At 51.3% G+C, this 11,289-nt stretch overlaps 1 protein-coding gene across 1 annotated transcript; it reads left to right on the forward strand.

Annotated features, from left to right (window-relative positions):
* The first annotated feature begins 4,375 nt into the window (after positions 1-4,375).
* Positions 4,376-10,787, forward strand: Ppif (peptidylprolyl isomerase F). Its single transcript, XM_008849843.3, has 6 exons — positions 4,376-4,671; positions 5,930-5,960; positions 6,417-6,505; positions 7,896-7,992; positions 8,559-8,634; positions 9,837-10,787. The coding sequence occupies exons 1-6, from the start codon at positions 4,471-4,473 to the stop codon at positions 9,970-9,972; spliced, it is 630 nt and encodes a 209-aa protein (XP_008848065.1). The 5' UTR covers positions 4,376-4,470; the 3' UTR covers positions 9,973-10,787.
* The last annotated feature ends 502 nt before the right edge of the window (positions 10,788-11,289 follow it).

Raw genomic sequence — 11,289 nt, forward strand, 5'->3', positions numbered from 1 at the left:
GAGCCACAAGATAGGTGCTGTCTCCAAACCCCAATTCCTCTCAGCCCCTCAGGACTTATTCTAGCATATTCTCTCTCTCTCTCTCTCTCTCTCTCTCTCTCTCTCTCTCTCTTTGTAGCCGTAGTTCTCATTTTCCTTCAAAGGAACAAGACAAATTGGTTAGTCTATTCATGCCTTCCCAGACACAAGCAAGTTTTGTCTTGTTGAGCCTGTTTTCCCGACCTGTACCATGGAGTCTCTGCCAAAAGCAGCTGGTGACACAAGCCTGCTGAGATGGCAGATCAGTGACTGGCAGGTATGGAGCAATGGGATCCTCCAAGGGCTGTGGCTGGGGTGGGATGCTTTGCAGATTAGCTATCTATTGCTGCAGAGCAAGTGATCCAACACTCAGTGGCTTCAAATTACAACTATGCATTATTCCAGTTTCTACAGCTCAGGGACCCAGACAGGCTGGGAGCTCTACTTAGGAGGTTGCAGCCCAAGATGGGCTGGGGCTACAGTCACCCCAAGGCTCTCCTGGAGATGAGGATCTACTTCCAAGGGCACTAGTAGGCTGCAGAAGGCCCACGTGGAAGATCATGCACGCAGCTACTGTCAGGCTTTGGTTCCTCTCTGTGAGGGCTCCTGCCAGACTGCCTAGGTGTCTCTATGACAGGGCAGCTGGTGGGGTGTGTGTGTATGTGTGTGTGTGTGTGTGTGTGTGAGAGAGAGAGAGAGAGAGAGAGAGAGAGAGAGAGAGAGAGAGGCATAGGGACAGAAGCAGAGAGAGGGGAGAGTAGGGGTGGAGTGGAGGAGAAAACACAAATCAAATTCAGGACAGAAATCACAGATTCACAGGTGATCTTGGGTAGCCCTTTCACACAGGCCATGTTCTATTTATTACAATCAGGACACTTGATAAGACCCATTCTCAAGGGGAAGGTCCCACTATCTCTCTCAGGGCTCACAGGGACCAGTTTACAGACTGCCTGACTCTATGGGTGTAGGACTGGGAAGAACAGTGTACAACAGCTTTTTTTTTTTTTCCTATTCAATGGAAAGAGCTTGAACCCAAGTGCCAGCTCCTTGTGTCTTTCCCCTATCCACCTCCAATGACAGCCCTCCTTTCTCCATGAAATGAGGATACAGCCCAGACCAGTTGACCTCATAGGCTGTTGTGGATCATTGAGGATACATTCCGACGCAAAGCTTCCAAATAGGACCTGTCAGGTGGTGTGAGAATAGGGTTAGGATTCCCCTAAGGGAGCCCTGTGTGGGAACAGCAAAAATTCACCATAAAACCCCAAAGGATGCAACTAAGAACATGACACTCTGCACTCAAAGCCGCCCTTCTATCCAGACATGGGGGGCACCCTGGAATTCCAATGATTGGGAGGCAGGTGGATCTTAAGCTAGAGACTGGTATGGGTTACATAGTGGTGGCACACATCTTTAATCCCAGCACTCAGGAATCGAGGCAGGTGGATCTCTGTGACATTGAGGCCAGTCTGATCTACATAGTGAGTTCCAGGCCAGCTGGGGGTACAGAGAAACCTTCTCTCAAAACAAAAAACAAAAACCCACCACCAACAACAAAATCTCACCCTGATTGACTCCTAGCTGACGTGGGCAGGAAGGGAAGCATTTGTTTACTCACTGACTCATTCACAAATTTATCCATTTCTTGCCCACTCCTTCACTGAGCCACTCAGATGTTCAAGTGCCATTGTGATGAACAGGAACCATACTCTGAGGTAGTTATTATTAACTCCTCTGTACAGATAAAGATACCAAGGCTCAAAGAAGCAAACACAAAGAGAACACCTCTGTGAGCTCACACATCCTTCGATATAAAACCCTACCCTGTGCCCATAACAGGCACCTGCTGTTGCCCAACCTTCCTGGACAGGCTCGCTAGAACAATCCCAATTTATATGACAGCCTCACATACCTGTACACATAACCACACTGCCCTGGCTGGGTAGTAGGTGTGTTTTTTATAGCTCATTCTGTGTTTAATTTTATTTTAAAATGAGTTCCCAAGCTAAGCATGATGGCGCACACCTGAAATCCCTGGTTTGGGAGAAATGACTTAAGTTAGAGGCTATGTGGAGCTACTTAATGAGCTAAAGGCCAGCCAGGACTATACAACAAGACCCTGTCTCAACAACAAATAGTTTCCAACATTTTAAAAAATTAGATTTTTGAGGTTGGAATGTAGTTCACATGTACAGTGCTTGTCTAACATTCATTAAGCCCTGGGTTTGATCCCCTACACCATATAAATTGGGTGTGGTGATACATGTTTGTAATCCCAGCACTTGTCAGGTAGAGGCAGGAGGATCATCCTTGTTACCTAGCAAGTTCAAGGCCAGCTGGGCTACATGAGACCCTAATTCAAAAATACTTTTTTTTCTGATGAAACTTCAAGTGATCTGTTCTTACTGGACAAAGGGAAGGCCTGGCTTGCCGCCTTGCTCTCCTAGTCCCACCTACGACAGTGGGCTGGCCTGGCAAATGTTCCATCTAGCTGCAGCATGCCTCAGCCACTTGGACACCAGGCCTCCTCTGCTCGCTACCTGTCTTTACCAGCTGTAACTATTCACTTATGCCACCTGCCTGGCAACCATGGGCACCTGAGTTTGCCACCTTCAAACACGATTCTGAGCCCAGCCTCACCTGACTGCTCTTTAGCTCTGTGAGGCCCGATCTCAGCTGGGCCCAGTGTCCTCAAGGGCTAGGTATGTGTTCAGCCACAGTGTAGCTTAAGGATAGACCATCTCTTTTCCTGACATCACTGAGGACACACAGGTAGAGATGTGCAAAGAGCAGAATAGAGAAAAAGTGGGTTTCCCATGAGGCTACCAATTTTGGGACAGAGTCACAAGGAAAGAGGACACTCAGGAGGGTCAGGTGAGGTCCACCCTAGGTTAGGACCTAGGACCATGCCATTGGGATATATTGAATGCCCATCCCACTCCTAGGCTGAGAATACAGAGCAGGGGCTGTGAACCTCCAAAAAAGGGGTTAGGACGTCAGATGTATGAGGTAGGAACTGTGCCAAGACCTCACAGATTTGCTTGGGCCAGCTCCCATAAGCTGATTGTTGGACTGGGCAGGTAAGGCCCACGGGTTCCCAAGGTTCAGCCCCCCTACTTTTCTGAGCCCTTGCAGCTGATACTCCCCTTCCCCGACGATGATCTGAACTCTGCACCCTCAGTATTCAGTTTAGGCTTTGCCCATCACTGATAGTAATGGTACAGTACCCAACAGTTGACAAATGCTTCTCTCTTGTTTATTTTATCCCCCAAACAGGTGTAGGTAGAAGGCAGGGTAAGCTGCTTACAGTCTCCTTGCTGGAGGTCCAGGAGGAGTGGGGCATCAGGGTTCTCTAGTCCTGGCCATAGCTAGCCTCTCTCTGAGCCTCAGTTTCCCATCTGCAGAGCACAGGTGTTGGCCCAGGTGCCCTCAGGACCCTTACTGGCATTCATTAGCTTTAGGCCTCTCAAGCTGCTCAGAAACCTATCAAATGTGGGATTTAAACCCCTGACTGTAGTTCCCTTGCAGGAATCCCATCTGTATCTTGCTTTGTGAAATTTCCTGGCATCCCTTAAGAATGGTTACTGGGAAGTTACCTAGGTACAGTTGGCTAGGGTGTCTGCTCCAGGTGAGTGCTAGTGGAAGTACAGTCAGCACCTGCCTGGCCTGGATGGGAGTGGAGAAATGACCAGGGCTGTCAGTGTATGGGGAGCTGGGGAGGAGGAGTCAGTCCCAAGGGCTGGGAGCCTGGCTGAAGCATCATAGGGCAAGCTGTATTTCCTGTTAGAGGAGGGCTTGATCTCTAGAAGCAAATGGAGACAGGCCCAGCTGAGGAGCAGGAGCCTGAGGTCACCTTGTAGGTGAATCTGTTTATCTGTTTCCTCGTGTAGCCTTGCCCTCTTTAATCTAGCTCATCTCTCCCTCTCCACCTCTCTCTGACCCCCAGTACCAGTGTTTCTCTTGGTCTGTCTCTGCAGGGCCTATTGGGAAAAGGGGCAGCTTGGGTCCATTTGGCCTGGGCCTTAAATATGAAAAGGCAGTATAGTTTTAAAAAAAAAAAAGTGCAGATGCTCATATTTTGGAGTGAAACCGTCTTATTTTGCTTTCCTTTAAAGAAATATTGGTAGTCTTACAAAAATGGAGCTGGCATCTTTTTGCATAGTCCTGTCTGTCCCGCTGGGTCTCTAGTCCGGATCTCAAGCAGATTCAAAGGACTTCAGGCTCCGCGGCTGCACGAAGTCGCTGCGCTGCCCTCTGAAACCCGCAGGGGTCGCTAGCAGACAGGCCCTGAAGGGGCGGGGCGGGGCGAGGAGGGGGCGGGGCCCCGAAGTCAGCCGACCAATAAAAGCTGCAGCGCGTGGCCTCCGGCCTCCATCGCTTCCTGTGCTCTGGCGGCTCTGTCTACCCCGGGTTCCGTCTGCCTACTTGCCTCAGATCCGACTCTCGGCCGCGATGCTGGCGCTGCGCTGCGGCCCCCGCCTGCTTGGTCTGCTCTCCGGCCCGCGCTCCGCGCCGCTTCTTCTCTCCGCGGCACGCGCCTGCAGCAGCAGCAGCAGCAGCGGCGGAGCCCGCGACCCGAGCTCCTCCGGAAACCCACTCGTGTACTTGGATGTGGGCGCCGATGGGCAGCCGCTCGGCCGCGTGGTGCTGGAGGTGAGACCCCTCGACAAGACATGGCCGGTCTGGGCGTGGGGGATGATCGTGGGGCAGGTCTGGACCCCGGCCCAGCGCTGTGCCTGGCACACTGAGTGACCTTGGGCCTCCCACTTAGTTTCCCGGTCTCTGAGAAGGGGCATCTGCTTGGTCTGCTCCAGCCTTCTTCCGAACCGTGGGGTTGTGGAGGCCAGAGAGGGACTGGGGTAGAGGAAAAGGTCAAGATCAGATCGCACAGGGTGGCGGTCATGGTCGAGGCAAGACTTCCGAGGACCTCTGGGTCGGCTGGACCCGGCGGCTTACGTGGGTGTCTGGGGGGAGGGGCCCGGAGTTGGGAGGCAGGTGGCGGCAGTCACTCATGTGGTGTCCCGAGTTCCATGCAGAGTGGGCTCCGGACCCGCCCCCATGGCCAGGCTTCGTGCAGGGCGCTGGGGGACGGAGGCGAGAAGGTGCTTTGGGGCGACCAGCCTCCTCTCTGGGCAGAACGCCAGGCAGGCCACAGGCACCACCAGGATGGCCTTCATGCCACTGGGAGCTCAACCCCTTTCCGGGTCGACCAGCGTCTGTTACTTTCTTTAGACCCTTGAAAAAAAAAAATCAAAGTAACTGGCAAGCCCTAGTGCGGCCTTAAAGCTGAAACAAAGGGGCCAATTAGTGTTGACTGACCTGTATAGGGGAGCTGGTACTTTTTTGTTATGCCTCCGTTTTCTCTTTTGGAAAATGGAGAGCACCATCCCGGGGGTGGGCAAAGGGGCCAATTAGTGTATAAGGGAGCTGGTACTTTTTTGTTATGCCTCCGTTTTCTCTTTTGGAAAATGGAGAGCACCATCCCGGGGGTGGGGGGTGCGGGTGGGAGCATTTGGTGGAGGGAGACTGGCTTGGATAGGACTGAAACATTTTCCATGCCCCATCCTCTGGGAACCTGTTTCCTGTATTCATTCAGGAGCTCCAACCGGTTCTTCAAGGTCCCGTGTCTCATGCTTAGGGGCCCCTCTGTCAGTTCTACAGGGAAGTGTGCCTGGGGTAGCACTGGTCTCTTCTGATAGGAAACAGGCTGCTTCTGACCAACCTTGGGTTTAGTTAGGAAGCAGCTGTCAGAAGCGATAGCTGCTTGGGCTGTCCCTGGGAGGGTTGACGGTCCCAGGGGTGAAATGGTCTTCTAGTTCTTGCTCCCTTGGCCACTTCGGATGTGAGTGATAAGGAGGCTCCTTCCTGTACCGCCTCTGGACTGACCATCTCCCCTCTTTCCTCCTTACAGCTGAAGGCAGATGTTGTGCCAAAGACAGCCGGTAAGGCAGAGTTGGGAAGTGGGCAGGGCAAACCTGGTGGGCTTGAGGGAGGAGTTAGGACTCAGAAACTATGACAGCATAGGAGTTCACTGGAAGCTCAGCTGCTGGGTGCCCTAGGCAACCGTCTGTCTCTCTCTGGCCCTGGATGTCAGCTCTGCTCACCTGTCTGGCAGTAGCTGGATACCTCAGACCAGGGGAAGTCCCATGTGAATTCCCAGAAGTGGCTTCCTCCCCCTGCTGCCCGGTGGGGCAGGGCTGGGCACAGTCCTTGAGCTCTGCCCTGTTACCTAGGAACTTGCACTCTAGTCACAGTGTTTGGTACTGGGGTTAAGGTAGGAAAGTGAGTTGTCTTGATCACACGGTGATCAGGAATGGACCCAGCTCACCTGGGGGGTTGGTCAAGGAGAGACTGGTTGGAGTCGGGGGCTGCTCTTAACCCTCCTTTCCATCTTTCAGAGAACTTCAGAGCTCTGTGCACTGGTGAGAAGGGTTTTGGTTACAAAGGCTCCACCTTCCACAGGGTGATCCCTGCCTTCATGTGCCAGGTAACAGTAACGTGGCCTCTGTGTCTGGTTCTCCTCTGCTGTGAGTAGTGGTAACAGTGGAGCTACCCAGGGAGTGGTTAGGGACACTGATAAGCAAGCAGGGGGCTGGGGCGTGGAGAAGACACAGCAGAGTACTGTTGGGAGTGGACTTTTGGAAAGACCATTAGAGTCAGGTAGTCTTTGATCTTGTCACTGGGCATGGTAGGGGAGGAGAGAGAGAGAGACAGGAAAAGTTGGCTAAGTGGGGAATGCATGTGCCTGGACTTGGAGATGCCTTTGCCAGTGAAGGACATTTTCTCGGTTAAATGAGCACGTTCTGTAGTTATTTGTTCTTCCCATTTTTCAAGCATGTAAGCATTGCTGAAGCAGGTTTGGGGATAAGTGTTGGCAGGGAGAATTTCCTGGGGCCAGGAGAGCCTAGAGATATAGGCACGATGTCATGGCCTCTCTGACGTCCTTTCTGCCCAGATTCTCTCTGTTCCCTCCACTCTGACCGAGTGACAGTGTGTTAGGGCTGGGCCTGCTCCCACCCTGTAGTTACTGGTTACAGTACACATTGGATGAGACAAAGTGAAGTGGGGAATAGGCAGGGCTGTGGCAGTGGCTATAGCTGGACTCTTTCTGCCACAGAGCCTCCCAGCTCAGCTTGTTCTTGGGCTGGTGGATGAGGTAGGAGCTGAAGTAGACATCTGGAGTCAGGAAGGGATTTTCAGATTGAGAGAGCTCTGTGTAGCTTGGAGTGGGTGACCCTTGGAGGTACAGGCAGGGTGCCTGAAGACACCTTCTTAGCATCTGTAGATGCTTTAGCTGGACTCCACAGGTCATGCCTCTCACTGGAGGAGCCTGTCTCGGGAAAATCACGATGTGGTCATGGCCAACAACTGGGCACATTACAACCACCAGGCTTTTCTGCGCAAGAACCCCATGGAAGCCCCGCCTAGTCCGCTTAGACCTTAGGCAGGCTCTAAGGAAGAGTTCCAGTTTTGGTGGGACCTGTCCTGTGTTTATAAACTTCAGAACCTTTGGGTTTGGGGAGGATGGTGTCAGAGCAGGGAGATGACTTAGCTTGGGGAACTGGTCTGTTCCTCCAGCTCAGTGCTGGAAACAGGGCCTCAGGTCACCTGCTGGTGGTCTTTTTCAGAGTTGTGGGTTGAAATTCTGGGATTACTAAGAAGTACCTCAGAACAGATCCTTCAAGGATTACTGAAAAACTTGCCCAGACCAAGAAATCAGAGTTGTTATTACTACATCAGATCTATAAACCTGGTTTTTATCACTGGATTATTATTGGTCTCTTTGCATGAGGGTGGGCCTCAGGTGGCTTGGGGGCTGCCCTCACTGCTCCTCTCTTAGCTCTGTGGTGACCACTCACGAGGTGTTCTATACATAGGCTGGCGACTTCACCAACCACAATGGCACGGGAGGGAAGTCCATCTACGGAAGCCGGTTTCCTGATGAGAACTTCACGCTGAAGCACGTGGGGCCAGGTGCGTAGGGCCCTCACTAGTGGTCTCTGCAGTTTTATCCTGTCCGTATACTGCCATACTTGGCTGCCTTGGGAAACTGTGGTCTCCAGTTGCCCAGCATCCCTTCTTGTTCCTTTAGTGTCCGGGAGGCTCAGCTAGCTTGCCAGCTTTCCCTAGAGCATTCTCATTCTGAGCTCTGTTTAGAAACCAGACGTCTAAATGTAATCCTAGTACTTGGGAGCCTAGGACAGAAGAATCTGGAGGTTGAGGTCAGCCTTAGCCACACAGCAAGTTTAAGGTTAGCCTGGGTTACCTATTGAGACACTGTCCCAACATACAAAACCAGACAGTTTTCCCTATGGGAAATTGGTTGGGGAGCCTTTAGGCAGAACCCAAGGTGGAATGTGGGAAAGTTTAGAGGTCAGGTGCGGGGTTCTGCTCAGTTCACTCACTGAGAGCTTCCTCAAGGATGCTCCATTCAGAACCAGCAGGCAGTGAAGGCAGACAAGCTCTGGTTGGACGTCAGCCCTGAACCTCTGAGCCCAGGATCTGCAGACTCACATGGCTCACCTCTGCTTGTCCTATAGGCGTCCTGTCCATGGCGAATGCAGGCCCCAACACCAACGGTTCCCAGTTCTTCATCTGCACCATAAAGACAGACTGGTGAGTAGTCCCCATTCCAGGCACTCTGGGAATGAGGCTGGAGGAGGTTCTAGCATGCTCAGGAAGGCAGTGTGCAGCTAGACCATCTGCTCTGGGCCAGTGGCCTCCTGCTCACTGTGTCTCTGTATGAGTTAGTGAAAGGATAGTTTGGGTTGTTCTGTGACTATGTCACACTTAGGATTCCCATTGGTGCTATTAGATGAAATTTGTTTTGTGTTACACGTGTGTGTATGTACAGAGAGGGGGGGTGTTCCTCTATCCTAAGTGGCCTCACAGTGGCCTGAGGAGAAGCCAGTTCATTTGCTTTAACTTGACATTTGCCTGGCTCATCTCCACCACAGGATGAGCATGGAAAATGCTGGGTTTCCTCACTCCATTTGCACAGCCTGCAGATGGCTCCCAGCCTCTCACAACCGTCTTTCCCATGGGCCCCACTGGCTAGGAATGTCTTGTCCCTGGTCAAATTTCCACTAATTTTAAGTTTCTCTGCACAGAGGCCCCAGTGTCCCAGCCCTCAGGTACCTGGGCTTTTAAGGACAGCCACTGACTAAGAACCAAAACTTCATAAAGCCCATCTCCAGGATTTTAGGAAAACCTAAGTGATGGGGTGACATTTGCTGGCCTCTACCTTCTAAGCCACAAGGGGCCATCAGGGTTGGGCAGGTTGTTTCTGACCCTATCTTTGCTTCTTCCATGGAGCCCCTTAATGGATCTTGCAGTTCTGCCCTTGGCCATCCCCACTGTTGGCTTTGCAGGAGCTGAGCTAAGTGTCTTTGACATCCTTGGAATGATCAAGCGCTGCTCAGCACTTCATGTTTCTCACACTTGTCTTGGCTCTCATTTCACGGCTGCTAAAATAACTCGATTTGTACAGATGTCCTGCTTCCTCAGAGCAGCTCTGTGCCCATCATCTCCCTCGGCAGAATGAGAGTAGCTTACTTGTAATAGGCGAGGTCACTAAGATTCAAATTGCACTGCCAGGACAAAGCCCAGGGTAGCAGAACATGTCCTGGGAGCCCAGCATCCTCTGGGGTGCTGTTGGGGAGCTCAGCAAGGCTTGATCAAGCTTGTTGGGGGGATAGGAGTGGGAGGGGGTCCTTTCAGAATTAGCGTTTTTGGTAAATAATTCCATATCCAAGTGGCAAGGATGCCAGGTGACTGATTCTTCTCCCGTGTTTTCTCATCCTGCTCACCCCTCACAGGCTGGATGGCAAGCATGTTGTGTTCGGCCACGTCAAAGAGGGCATGGATGTCGTGAAGAAAATCGAGTCTTTTGGCTCAAAGAGTGGAAAGACATCTAAGAAGATTGTCATCACGGACTGTGGCCAGTTGAGCTAACCCGTGGCCAGGGTGCTAGGATGGTAGCAGCCCACCCACGTGTTGACTCACCCAGGGCCTCTGAGCTTTCCTGAAGAACTATCTGTGCCCATGTTCCCTAGTGAGCATGAGGAAGGCTTCCCTGGAACACTGTCCTTTGCAGGACCCAGCAGGCTGCACCCAGCGTCCTCCCTTCCTCCTGGTCCTGTTTTGGAGCATCAGTGCGGCCACGGGCTACACCCCCCTCAACGAGTGTTCCCTGTGATTGACTAGCCTTCATTCATGTGTGCCTTGGACCTTGGCATTGGTAATGGTTAGCATCCAGGGAAGGACTCTGCCCTTTTCATTGACCAGTGGGGACAACGGTTGCTGTTTAATGTTGTCTTCCTCTTTGCAATAATCTCCTGTATGAGATTGGTAGACATGAAGCTGTGACGTTAACTGCACCGTGCTGTGTGTGACTTGAGTTGGCACAGGCCACTCCCCCAAGGCTTCTGAAACATCACTCAGGGCTTTTGTGAAAATTCCCAAGACCAGTAACCCCTGGTTATTGTGAATCCTGCTGGTTCCCTGCTGTCATTTTTAAAGAGAGCCTGTAGAGTAGAAGCAGTTGGACCTGGGAACAAACCTCCTGCAAGCTAGGTCTGCTCAATGTGAATTCCTGTGTTGGAAATGGCCCTGTGCTCAGGAGTAAAGCACCCTGGTGGACTTTGTTTTTTCTGTGTTGAATAAATCCAATCTATTGATATATGTAAAAGATTTCTGGAATATTCATTTGTTCACCTTAAATTTATTACCTTAAATGTGATAATAAATCTTATTTTCTATAAAACTGGTATCTGGAGCCATCTTTCTTTCTAGAATACAAATTTTCTTTTTTTTTTTTTTTCATTTTATTATTTTAATTTTATGTGTAGAAGTGTATTGCCTGCATGTAGGTAAGTGCACCCGTGTCGTGCAGTGCCCACGGAGGACAGAAGCAGCTGTCAGATCCCCTGGAACTGGAGTTACAGAGTTGTTAGCTGACATGTGGGTGCTGGGATTTGAACCCTGGTCTTCTGCAAGAACAACCAGTGTTCTTAACTGCTGAGCCATCTCTCCAGCCCCTGGAACCATTTTTTTTTTTAAAGACAGGGTCTTGCCATGGACCCTGGGCTAGCATCAAACTCCTGTTTCAGCCTCTTGAAGACACCATTGTGTCCAGCTGGAGCTAAGTTTTGTTGAGTTACCATGTTTAAGGTTCTATGCTATGGTCTGGTTTTCTGTTTTTGTTTACAGTGCTAGGTGTGGACGCGGCCTATGCTTGCAAAGTAAGCACTATCTCTGGGCCACACCTTC

This window comes from Nannospalax galili, unplaced genomic scaffold (assembly GCF_000622305.1).
Source record: "Nannospalax galili isolate Female #2095 unplaced genomic scaffold, S.galili_v1.0 scaffold83, whole genome shotgun sequence".
In the NCBI taxonomy this organism is placed as follows: Eukaryota; Metazoa; Chordata; class Mammalia; order Rodentia; family Spalacidae; genus Nannospalax; species Nannospalax galili.

Excerpts from the sequence above, each read along its gene's own strand:
- Ppif (XM_008849843.3), top strand. The coding sequence starts at position 4,471 with ATGCTGGCGCTGCGCTGCGGCCCCCGCCTGCTTGGTCTGCTCTCCGGC. Across the intron at positions 7,993-8,558 it reads GCTGAAGCACGTGGGGCCAG|GCGTCCTGTCCATGGCGAAT; the intron begins GTGCGTAGGGCC and ends CTTGTCCTATAG. Across the intron at positions 8,635-9,836 it reads TGCACCATAAAGACAGACTG|GCTGGATGGCAAGCATGTTG; the intron begins GTGAGTAGTCCC and ends CACCCCTCACAG.